The sequence below is a fragment of the Salvelinus namaycush genome, chromosome 8 (assembly GCF_016432855.1).
Source record: "Salvelinus namaycush isolate Seneca chromosome 8, SaNama_1.0, whole genome shotgun sequence".
Lineage (NCBI taxonomy): Eukaryota > Metazoa > Chordata > Actinopteri > Salmoniformes > Salmonidae > Salvelinus > Salvelinus namaycush.
The window spans coordinates 38158442-38171331 of record NC_052314.1 but is presented as its reverse complement, the minus strand read 5'-3'; the positions used below and the strand labels follow the sequence as shown (position 1 = coordinate 38171331).

Genomic DNA, 12890 nt, shown 5'->3' with positions numbered 1-12890 from the left:
TGAATGAGTGATGGTACAAAACAGCATAGGCAAGATGCAGTAGATGGTATAGAGTACAGTATATACATATGAGATGAGTAATGTAGGGTATGTAAACATAAAGTGGCATAGTTTAAAGTGGCTAGTGATACCTGTATTACATAAAGATGGCGAGATGCATATTAATAGATTGCTTTTTATAAATAATGTTTTGTTGTTGCATTTAACACAGAAAATGCTGTTATCGAGATAATTTCCTTAGTACCTGACATCGGAGATCAGACTGTGGGATAGTTGATAGTTTCACGCAAGTAATTACCAGTTGGAGGGGCGTTCAAGTGGTTTTATCCCAGTCGTAAGGATAAATACCAACTTTCCACTTGGTTATGAATGCAGCATTAATCCCATGTGCATTAAACTGGGGTGGAACACCTGGAGTGGATTTAAACCAGGGATTAATACCGATTTTGGAACCTGATCACCTCTGCTCTGTTTACATATTAGACTCAACCATCAGAGGTTTGTCATTTCCTGTTGTATGGAGGTGGATATAACAGGGATCTCTCTAGATAGGCCTACAGATAGGAAATATGTCTGGTAAAATCTAATATAGGCAATGATAAAAACCCATGTATATTTTCTGGATACTGGGTTATTACATAATTCACACATGTGAGTGAGGAATTTAATTTAATTTATTAATCTATCCAGTCCAGAATTCCTTCCCAGGTTTTGCTTTCATAAACAGCAAGTCGTGATCCACTATGTAGGTATCATTCACAAGCACACAACTATGCAGTTTACAATGTATTGATCTATATGACATCCGGAACACTTGAACGCACATAGATAGGCTACTCCATATTAGTGTGAGATCAGCAAATGGCGGTTGCAGCATTCGTTTCACTGAAGCTCACATGCAATATATAAGGTGATGATATGATGATGTCGTAGTCCTTGTAATTGTAATGTTAGCCAACCCCAGGAGTTTACATTGTACCCGAACACCACTTCGAGGTACAGAAGGACGCATCGGTCGTTTGACCTTTGACAGGTGGCGAATGACAAATCGAAAGTCGGCATTTCTCAGAGCTCAGCTGGGGTTTCCGCGCGCATCTCCAGAGCTGAGGACGCCTGCGTTCCAGAGATAATGACAGCGAGCGCTCTGGAAGGTAGGGAGGCCTATGACAAAAAGGGCTGTTTTTTTTTACATCATTCGTTTGAAACCATATACGTTTTATATCAAATGCCACTGAAATGCTTCCTCTGGAGGAGCATCGTCTTCATGTGTTACTTCCCGATGAGATCTGAATATTAATGATTGATTATCTTCTCTGCCCCAAGAATTCTGTTGGCTAGGTCTGCAGAAAGATTTTCTGAATATCGTGGTTTGGCCAACAGTAGAAATCAATCTGCGTTTTTACCAGAATATTAGAATATGAATATCCCATAGCATCGTTGATGTTTGGTTTTATTTTCAGTGCAGGTGTTTTGTCAGGCCTAGGTTGTCTTTAGGCGAGGAAATGCGTAACGACGGGAAAAAGGCCAGCTGCGCTCAAACCATGTATGACGTTGATTATAACCCGTAGGCTACTGTTGAAGCTTTAAACCTTTCCATACATTTGTTAATTATTATGAAACAAAAAAACGTGCACTGATATGAATAATGAATCCGCCGTAGCCTAACGGTTACAAACGTTCCAAGTGCACTGAATGACAAATATGACCAAGGGGATTTTTAGACATGATCTGAGATTATTCATAATTTAACTATTTGGGAAAACTCTCGAACATAATTCTCAAAGTTTCTATTCTGTGAGACATCAAAATGGAAAATGACATGCTTAGTTAAAAAAAGAAAAGAAAAAAGAAGCTTGGCTATGACGGGGGGGATTCATGTTGCTGAATGCGCGTTTATTGGAGGCGGACACATTGCAATGGAGGGGCAGGTTGTACAAGACGACAATCCTTGAAAGATTAGCCTATTTGCTATCATTATCAAATTAATTATTAAGCTCAGTTTTAAAGGGAAATGGGTTTTGCTGAGGAAGAATATTAGGGAAATCCCTTGTATGGTCCAGTCGCTTATGCGATTGCCAGTTCTGGTTTTTCACACGACGGCAGTTGGTGCTTTCAAGACAACTGGACAAACGAGGTCAAATAATGACGTCAGTGATTTTCTGTTGGGAAAGTCGGAGCTCTAGAAAGATGTCCGAATTTCTAACTTGGAATTCCGAGTTGGATGACCGTTCAAAACTATTTTTCCCAGTCGGGGTCCGTTTTTTTTCGGAATTCCCCCTTGTCTTGAACGCACTGATTACATTATATTATCGATGCTAGATAAATTCAGGACTAGATTTTTCAGTGTAGGTGTAGCTTATTAATATGAGTTATAGACATTAGTAGCCTTAATTATGAGCAACTGACCAGATTAAGTCTAAACTTGATTTAGCTATATGGCATATTTCTCTTATGCATGCCTTATGAATACACTAAAAATCTTAATAGATTGAATAATGATATATAGCATAGGCCTACATAGAAATACTATGCGATACTATGGGAGAATCTCAATTGCATACTCCTGAAAACCCATTGGTGGAGAAGGTCAGAGGGTCTGGCCCTCTGGCTTCCTCATCCAATGGGTTTTGAGAAGGAAGCGAGGAGAGGACTCTGAGTATGCAGTTGAAAATCTCCCTATGTCTGCCAGTGGACCCTAACCCTACCCAGCAGATTCCAGTGGTCATTCCATTTTAACCAGTATAGGGATAATCATTAATCCACTATCCACCCTTAAAGATGATGGCAAATCCAATGAATCTAGTAGAATAGCTTATTTTTGGTCAGTATATGCCTATTGAAGAGAACGATTGTATGTTTGGACAGTTGACTCATTCATACTTTTATAGGAGGGGTTTAACCACTTGGATATGTCTTCCATACTATTGTTGTCTTCAATATGATATGGACATGCCTTAAAAATCATATAGTAAAGGCACCCAACATGGATGCCACAGAGCAATGTTTGAGGTGGTGTACAGCTGAAGAGCTGAAATAAACATCAGTTTATGAGGAAAAGGTCTTGTAAAATATCCCAAGGTCTTTGTTAAACTTGAACTTCTCTTTAACCCACAGTGTCTTATTAACATCCAAGACATATCCAAGTGGTTAAACGCCTCCTATAAAAGTATGAATGAGTTCAATGTGGAATTTAAAGCTTTAGGAAGTTAATAAAGGGAGTAGTAGGCTGGGTTATGTAGTTATTTATTTAAAAATAAATTGCTGTCCTTGTTTTTAGCAGGTTTATGATTGTCTCTCCCTGTTTGCTGTTCATATTCACTTATCTGTCCATTGTGATGAATTATTTGGAAGGGTAGTTGTCAGTACAGTGTGATCTGCTTTTAAAACTGGATCCCAAATTCAAAACGGGTTAGTTAGTTATGAGTACAGTGGGCACTGTCATTATCAAAGTGATCGCTTCTTGTATCACACAGTTGTGTGACCATAACCATAAAATACCATGTCACCAGTGGTAAAAAAAAAACCCAGCTACAATGTCAGGACATTACATTGCTTTTTTGATGTCCTGGTCCAGTTTTCTACGTGAAGGTTGTAACCATTTGTATTGGAGACTGAAAGCAGGAGTTGACATCCTGAAGCAATGCATCAGGGAGAAATGTCTGATGTTGGGAGGCTGGCTTTCAGAGGAAACTACATCATTCAATGGAGCGGCACTTTGTGTCCGGTTACGTGGGGAATCATATATCTTTTTGGAAATTCCCTTCCCTACTGTGCTTTCAGTCCAGGGCTCCTGTTATAAAGGGTTTCCCAGGCCCGGGTCCTGCTTTGAGCAACCATGCAGCCCCTCAGTTGCCAGGGGACTGGGCCAAGGAAGGAAGCATGTTCCAGAACTCCAAGTAGCTGACGTGGGTTGCGTCCCAAATGGCACCCTATTCCCTATATAGTGCACTACTTTTGATCACTGCCCATTTTGGCCAGAGGCCTATGGCCCTTGTCAAAAGCAGTGCACTATATAGGGAATAGGGTGTCTAGATCTTTAATGATCAACAGACTGAAGTGCTCCCCCACTCCCCTGACAAAGCACAATGCTGTCCTACAGTGCTGACTAAAAGACTTCAGCACTTGAATTCCTTTATAATATGTCTGTGGAGCGATACTGTATAGCCTACAACTGGCCCATAACCAGCTTAAACTATAGCCCCTTAGCAATGGAGACTGTTGCCTACATAGCTTATAAGAGCCTGAAAAGTTTTCTGTAATAATATTGTTAATTTAAGCCTTAATTATTATTATGAGCATATGAGGATATTGTGTTAACTATAGGCTGTTAAAATATCTTATTAGAAATCGATTTGGGAATATTTTCGTATAGAATAGAATCAATCCTATGTAGGCTATCCTGTAGGCTAAATCACATCTACAGCCTATCCAACATTTATATTTTCTGACAAATATTAGCCTACTGCTTTGTAAAGAAATAACAATGAAACAGGCGATCGTTTAGTCACCTACTGCCGACATGGTGTTGTCAGGATTGGCCTGGAGCAGAAAGCCTGAAAGGACCCATTAATTCAACGGGGACTGGCAGGCATAGCGGTGGATGTGCGGCGTAGTAAATGCGATCCTGACGACAACGTCCTGCTTATGATATCGCGGAGAAAAGAAAACAGGGAGAGGCGGTGCTGGAACTGCTAGCGCATATCTGGTGGATTATTTCTAAACAGATATCTGAGATTTTGTCATCGGGAATATGTGCATGCAGTAGCTTTTTTTTGCTAGTATTTATATGTAATTCTCAAATCCACGGCGCAGAGCTGAATGAGATGAGCCTACTGGGTGGCTATAAGAAAAAGACCTGCAGTTACGATGGCTATGAATCTTTACAGTTGGTCGATAGCAGCGGTAACTTCAATAACGGGGGAGGGAGAGGCAGCGGAATCGGCGGCGGCTCGGTAGCAGCAACCCTAGGAGGACCGAAGGCAGGCCCACTGCGCGAGGACGACTGCAGCACCATGGACAGCTCAGGTAAGCAGCTCTCTCGCCATGGGAGGCGGTGTGGCTCACGCGCAGCCAGCAAGAACAAGCTGCGGATAACGCTGCTCTGTTGCATGCGAGGCAGAGCACGCCTGTCGCTGTGTGATACTCCCTGAAATATATTTAATTGAATACGATTAGTGTAAATAGGTCCAAATAGATTATCCATCTAGCCCATGTTGTCTGATGTTTGTATGTCTTGTTGTTTCCGTGCATTACATCATGTAATCGTGGTTGTCTCATTATGTAGGACTATATCGTTCTGCTTTTATTTTGTGTGAGTCGAGCTGATCTCATCATAGTATATTTCATGTTGAAACAACATATGTATGTCTGTTTTAGCGTTCACTACTATTCTAACAAAAATGCTTAATGTTGCAGTCTTTTATTAGGCTACATATATTGTAATAAAACTGCAACTATTGTAATTCAACATGCACGCATTAGACCATAAACATAGTCCCTATCAGTCACCCTGCTAAGGTGTAGTCCTAAGTGATTACCAGTGATACTAATAGACAGATTGACAATAGCTTACATGGCAAGAAACCCCCCACTAACCCAATAATATAATCAAATTGTCTTTGTTCCTTTTTTAATAATTTTATGTTGTGAATTTCCTGCATATACAATTGCCTATGTCAGGGATTTTCAAACGTTTCTTGCCCAGGGACCCCTGCCCAGGAAAACCGGTTACCCAGACCGGACCCCCATCATATGTTAATAACAAAAATATTGTCTTATCATCAGGTGAATGATAATGGCAAGTAGAAGTAATCAACATTTTAAAATGAATAGATTTGGTAGACAGTGTCATTACTTTGACCTCCCCACAGTTCATTGGAAGTGTGAACTAACATAGTCTATTAGCTAGAAAGGTATCTTGGCAGCGAAGAGTACATTTTGCTATTGTAAAGCTAGTTTTCTGCAATTCTACACATTTTTTCATTGAGCTGAGAGAAAATGTTGCAGTTTAGAAGCTAATTTCCAGCAATTCTACACAGTTTGTCATGAGCTGAGAGCAAATGTTAAAGTTTTAATGCTAATGCTGTGTTCCTCTCCTCAAACAAAATCAATGCCCTGAATGCCCAGTTTTTTTAATTTTCGATTCTCCCTGACTGTCTAGCTTTTATTTGATTGTTAGTTTTTCAAAGATGGTATTATAAAAACATATATAGTTCAATATCTTTTTTGCATGCTTTCTATCTGGTTTTGGTCGTTTAAGTTGACACTGAAACAGTTTTTCTATCCAAAAATATCTTGTTTTGGTCATTTAAGTTGACAGTGAAACTGTTTTTCCATCCCGCATATTATCACTTAGACGGCCTGCCTAAGAATTTTCTATACAGAAAAAACACTGTAATTAGCTCCAGTGACTGTAATTTCCTCCAGATTAAAAGGATCGTTTGAGATTTTGGCAAAGAAGCCATTTACCTACTTCCCCAGAGTCAGATGAACAGGAACAGCTAGCATGCTAACTGCTACTCTAGACTTCCAGTCATTGCGCTAACGCTAGTTAGCATTGGCTCGGGAAACTAACTCTCACTTCCTTCATACTGGACACAGAGACATAAAAAGGGTATCCATAACGTTATTCTGTTGCAGCTCGCGATATTCATCAAATAATTAATTTTCACACAAAAAAATATTCTTGTGGACCCGCTGCAGTACGTCGGGCCGTGGACCCCAGTTTGAAAACCCCTGGCCTATATCATGTGGAGAGTTAAATAGCCACAGTTCATTGTCAGTGAGTGAGTGGTAATGTTGTGAACAGGGCTATCCCCACAGCTCACTGCTCACTGCAGTGCAATGAAAAAACCTAACCTTAGGGACTGGGTCTATCTGAGCTGAGTGTCAGGTGAGTCTGTCCGGGCTAGACGGCTAGCTGGCTGGCCTCTGCAGTATGGCTGATGCCGCTTCTGCTGTATGGGGTGGCTGAGTCTGTATCTCCAGCTTTCTCTGTTTCTATGTGTAGCTCAGTAAACATCAGAGCTCTGCAGACTCCCACGTCCATCTGGCCAGCCTTGTTACATTGGCAGGCAAGCCAGCACGCAGGCATACTGAATGACTGACTGACTAACAGACACAGAGGCAGACACAATGACAGACACAGAGACAGACCCAGAGACAGGTGGATTGACAGGTTGCAGCTAGACAGGAGGTGTCTGGTTAGTAGTTAGGGTCTGAGACTGCATTGGAGGTCTTCCCATGTAGAAAAGATCTATATAAATCACCAATGTGTTTGATAGGGAATGACAAGACCACCGGGCACCATCCGTTCGGCATCAGAAAGTGTCTATTATGTGACAAATTTCATATCAGAAATGCAAACTTTCCCATCTCCCCAAATCCAGGGCAGCTCTCTTACAGTAGATCTGTTTTATTGACATTAAGTGAATAATAGATGGCTGGATGGCGTCACTGCAGTCTGCTGTGAATATTCAATTGTTAAATGAAGGGGAACATTGTGAAATGTGGGCGTGATATGGTAGCTTTCACTCGTTCTACTGACGGAATACTTAGGACCCTTTCTAGAGGAAGAAATGCATAATGGTATGGTGCATATCTGCCGAGTCAATCATGCTTTGTGGGTGTGTATCTCCCACATAGGTCAGTATTTAGGCCAAGCTGCATGTCCCTTCCAGACAGATGAATCATACACTCTTTGTCTTATCAGTAGCATCTATAATTGAGAAGCTTGTTGGGACAGTTCCTGTTTGGCCCACAATAGAGGCACACATGTCACTACTGCAGTAGTCTGTCTGTCTGTCTGTCTGTCTGTCTGTCTGTTTCACCCTGCACCAGGTGGAGGGTATAAATGAGAAAGGTTAGGTCTATTGAAGGAGAGAGGCACATGGAGACTCTGTCTGTATTGATCTCTCTGACCGACCGGGCCAAGTCTCTATCTGTGCCAGCGCCTCTGTGACTGGGCCTCTCTCTCTCACACATCAGAGGTGTCTGACTGGAGCAGGGTGGATGGAGGGATGGAAGGGAGCAGAGGAGGTGGGTGAGAGGGGGCGTTTTGGTCAGAGTTCAGAGAGCAGTAGCTAACTAAGGGACAGCTGTGGAGGAGGCTCCCTTACTTCAAAAGAGGGACACAATGACTTGTCACATAGTCTGAAGGAGGGTGGTAAATAATGTCTGATTTACACAATGACTCTTTAGATTTAGTTTCAGAAATTCTTGTTTTAACCGAATAAGATCTGTAAAGTTCCACTCGTGTGTATTAGTCAAGATGTCTGCAGAATCTCTGTGTTGTTGTCTACATACAGCTGTGGAGGAGGAGGTTCTGATGCTATGTGTTTGTGTCAGTGGCGAACCGTGGCTATTGAACCTAGGCCTTTGTACCAAATTCAGAAATCGCGAAAAATAACAGAAATATAGCATCACTTAATGCGCTCCTCGGGCTGCCACCGGACTTCGGGCTGCCACTCACACAGAAACAGCACCTGCAAAAATAATGCTACCTGCAACATCAACCATACTGCTTACACAACCTATGGTAGCCTAACGCCATCACTATCACACTGTCACCAAACGCGACACACAGTGACATATCAAAGGATGCGAGTGGGATAGGCTCGTGATGTTGAAAGTACAGCGAACATAGTACCAGCACACTCCATGTAGGAGTGCACTTTCTGTAAAATACATAGGACCGATAGAAAGACAGCAGTCACACACAGCATGATGTTAAAAGATAAGCAGCCTGTTCCCAATCATAAGAATACGACAACACAACCATTTGCCAATAGAAATGTACAACTATTACTTCCCATTGCAAACATATTTGTCACGTTCAGCACACAAAGTAGCGGGTGATCTGGAATAAATGGAATAATGTTTTACACACACAAGTTATTTTCAAAGTGATAACAACAGCAAGCGAGCTGCAATAAATAAAAAACATTCCACTCAGCAGATGATGATAATTTGAAACGTAAGCTATTGTTGAAAGTTAATCTTGAAAGGGCGAAGCTAACAAATTAGCAACAACATCCTCATCGATAACACCTGCTGGCTGCAGCCGCTGCACACACACTACTAAAACAAAAGCTAGCTAACTAGACTGGGATTTCAAAATTCTAATTTATTAACAACAAATATAACACAATGTACAAACATATCTTACAAAACAGCACACCAAATAACACAGACAAACTTTATACACAGGGTTTTACACATTTCAGCAAGAACATTTAAGGCTTCACAGGGTTTACTATTCGATTTGCTTTAGGGTATAACATGGCTATATACAGGAAGTACCAGTGCCGCGTCCATGTGCAGAGGTGCGAGGTAATTGAGGTACCTATGTACTGTACATATAGGTAGTTAGTTTCAACTCCCTCCAAAGATTTTCTATGGGGTTGAGATTTGGAGACTGGCTAGGCCACTCCAGGACCATGAAATGCTTCTTACGAAGCCACTCCTTCGTTGCCCGGGCGGTGTGTTTGGGATCATCGTCATGCTGAAAGACCCAGCCACGTTTCATCTTCAATGCCCTTGCTGATGGAAGGAGGTTTTCACTCAAAATCTCACGATACATGGCCCCATTCATTCTTTCCTTTACACGGATCAGTCGTCCTGGTCCCTTAGCAGAAAAACAGCCACAAAGCATGATGTTTCCACCCCCATGCTTCACAGTAGGTATGGTGTTCTTTGGATGCAACTCAGCATTCTTTGTCCTCCAAACACGACGAGTTGAGTTTTTACCAAAAAGTTATATTTTGGTTTCATCTGACCATATGACATTCTCCCAATCTTCTTCTGGATCATCCAAATGCTCTCTAGCAAACTTCAGACGGGCCTGGACATGTACTGGCTTAAGCAGGGGGACACGTCTGGCACTGCAGGATTTGAGTCCCTGGCGGCGTAGTGTGTTACTGATGGTAGGCTTTGTTACTTTGGTCCCAGCTCTCTGCAGGTCATTCACTAGGTCCCCCCGTGTGGTTCTGGGATTTTTGCTCACCGTTCTTGTGATCATTTTGACCCCACGGGGTGAGATCTTGCGTGGAGCTCCAGATCGAGGGAGATTATCAGTGGTCTTGTATGTCTTCCATGTCCTAATAATTGCTCCCACAGTTGATTTCTTCAAACTAAGCTGCTTACCTATTGCAGATTCAGTCTTCCCAGCCTGGTGCAGGTCTACAATTTTGTTTCTGGTGTCCTTTGACAGCTCTTTGGTCTTGGCCATAGTGGAGTTTGGAGTGTGACTGTTTGAGGTTGTGGACAGGTGTCTTTTATACTGATAACAAGTTCAAACAGGTGCCATTAATATAGGTAACGAGTGGAGGACAGAGGAGCCTCTTAAAGAAGAAGTTACAGGTCTGTGAGAGCCAGAAATCTTGCTTGTTTGTAGGTGACCAAATACTTATTTTCCACCATAATTTGCAAATAAATTCATTAAAAATCCAACAATGTGATTTTCTGGATTTTTTTTTCTCATTTTGTCTGTCATAGTTGAAGTGTACCTATGATGAACATTACAGGCCTCTCTCATCTTTTTAAGTGGGAGAACTTGCACAATTGGTGGCTGACTAAATACTTTTTTGCCCCACTGTAGATCCTCTATGAGGCTGTGGAGGGATTCTAATTGTGGATTTAAAAGAAACCATGAATCATCAGTGTACAATGACACCTTTCTTTTTAAGCCCTGGATTTCTAATCCCTTAATATTATTGTTGGATCTAATTTTAACAGCTAACATTTCGATGGCAATAATAAATAGATATGCCGATAGTGGACAACCTTGTTTTACTCATCTTGACAGTTTAAAACTGAGAAGTAGCCGTTATTGACTATTTTACACCTAGGATTACTATACATAACTTTAACCCATTTTTTAAGAGATTCACCAAAATGTAAATATTCCAGGCATTTATATATAAACTCCAGTCGTACTTTATCAGAAGCCTTTTCAAAGTCAGCTTTGAAAACCAGGCCTGGTTTCTCAGATATTTCATAGTGTTCTATTGTTTCCAGTGCTTGTCTTATATTAGCTCCAATGTAAAAAACCTGTCTGATTACGATGAATAATATCTGACAAAACCTTTTAATTCTATGCGCTAAGCATTTAGCTAGATTTTTTTGCATCATAACACTGAAGTGTAAGAGGCCACTGAACTTTTAAATGGACTGGATCTTTATATTTACCACCTGTTTCAGTAATAATGAATTCAGACCTTCTTGCGTTTCCGATAATCTACCATGTATATAGGAGTGGTTAAAACATGCTAATAATGGTCCTCTGAGTATATCATGCCTCCGCTGGTATGCCATCCAGCCCTGGAGTTTTCTCTGACTTAAAGGCTTTAATTGCATCAAGAAGTTCCTCTGTAATTTGGCCTTCACATAAGTCTTTCTGTACAAATGTTAATTGTACATTGTTAATAGGAAAAAATCCATACAATTAGCTTTGGTTAGTGGAGGTGGAGGAGACTGATACAAAAACATATGCTTAAAGTACTTTACTTCCTCTTTTAAAATATAATTTGGTGAATCATGAGTGACTCCATCATTTGTAAGAAGTTTCAGTAAATTCTTTCTGGTAGCATTTCTATGTTGAAGATTTAAAAATAATTCTCCCCATATTCCATTCGGTTCACTTTATTTTTATAATATATTACACTGGATCTTTCTTAAATAAGTTCCTCCATTTATTTTTGTTTTTCCTCTAACTTATTCTGAGCCTCTATGCTACAGTTTTTATTGCTGTTTGTACTGTTAGTCCTTAAATTTCTTTTTTAATATGGACTCCTTTGACCGACAGTTGAAATCGGAAGTTTACACTTTAAACTTGTTTTTCAACCACTCCACAAATTTCTTGTTAACAAACTATAGTTTTGGCAAGTCGGTTAGGACATCTACTTTGTGCATGACACAAGTAATTTTACAAACAATTGTTTACAGACATATTATTTCACTTATAATTGACTTATAATTGATTAGCCTATCACAGTTCCAGTGGGTCAGAAGTTTACATACACTAAGTTGACTGTGTCTTTAAACAGCTTGGAAAATTCCAGAAAATGATGTCATGGCTTTAGAACTTCTGATAGGCTAATTGACATCATTTGAGTCAATTGTAGGTGTACCTGTGGATGTATTTCAAGGCCTACCTTCAAACTTAGTGGCTCTTTGCTTGACATCATGGGAAAATCAATAGAAATCAGCCAAGACCTCAGAAAAAAATTGTAGACCTCCACAAGTCTGGTTCATACTTGGGAGCAGTTTCCAAACGCCTGAAGGTACCACGTTCATCTGTACAAACAGTGGTACGCAAGTATAAACACCATGGGACCACGCAGCCGTCATTCCGCTCAGGAAGGAGAAGCAGTCTCTCTCCTAGAGATTAACGTACTTTGGTGCGAAAAGTGCAAATCAATCCCAGAACAACAGCAAAGGACCTTGTTAAGATGCTGGAGGAAACAGGTACAAATGTATCTATATCCACTGTAAAACGAGTCCTATATCGACATAACCTGAAAGGCCGCTCAGCAAGGAAGAAGCCACTGCTCCAAAACCGCCATAGAAAAGCCAGAGTACGGTTTGCAACTGCACATGGGGACAAAGATCGTACTTTTTGGAGAAATGTCCTCTGGTCTGATGAAACAAAAATATAACTGTTTGGCCATAATGACCATCGTTATGTTTGGAGGAAAAAGGGGGAGGCTTGCAAGCCGAAGAACACCATCCCAACCGTGAAGCACGGGGGTGGCATCATCGTGTTGTGGGGGTGCTTTGCTGCAGGAGGGACTGGTGCACTTCACAAAATAGATGGCATCAAGAGAAAGGAAAATGATGTGGATATATTGAAGCAACATCTCAAGACATCAGTCAGGAAGTTAAAGCTTGGT

The 12890-nt window shown here is 40.9% G+C and overlaps 1 protein-coding gene across 4 annotated transcripts in view; it reads left to right on the top strand.

Moving 5' to 3' along the window:
* The first annotated feature begins 1071 nt into the window (after positions 1-1071).
* LOC120052655 (putative tyrosine-protein phosphatase auxilin) overlaps positions 1072-12890 on the top strand; it is a 62347-nt gene continuing 50528 nt past the window's right edge. For 2 of the 4 annotated variants that reach the window (XM_038999697.1, XM_038999696.1), the window contains exon 1: positions 4733-5025. In XM_038999697.1, the coding sequence (XP_038855625.1) occupies positions 4824-5025 (202 nt within the window). In that variant the 5' untranslated portion in view covers positions 4733-4823. Of the gene's footprint in view, positions 1152-4732; positions 5026-12890 lie in introns of those variants that run through there. The other 2 variants (XM_038999700.1, XM_038999699.1) reach the window with 2 other exon arrangements.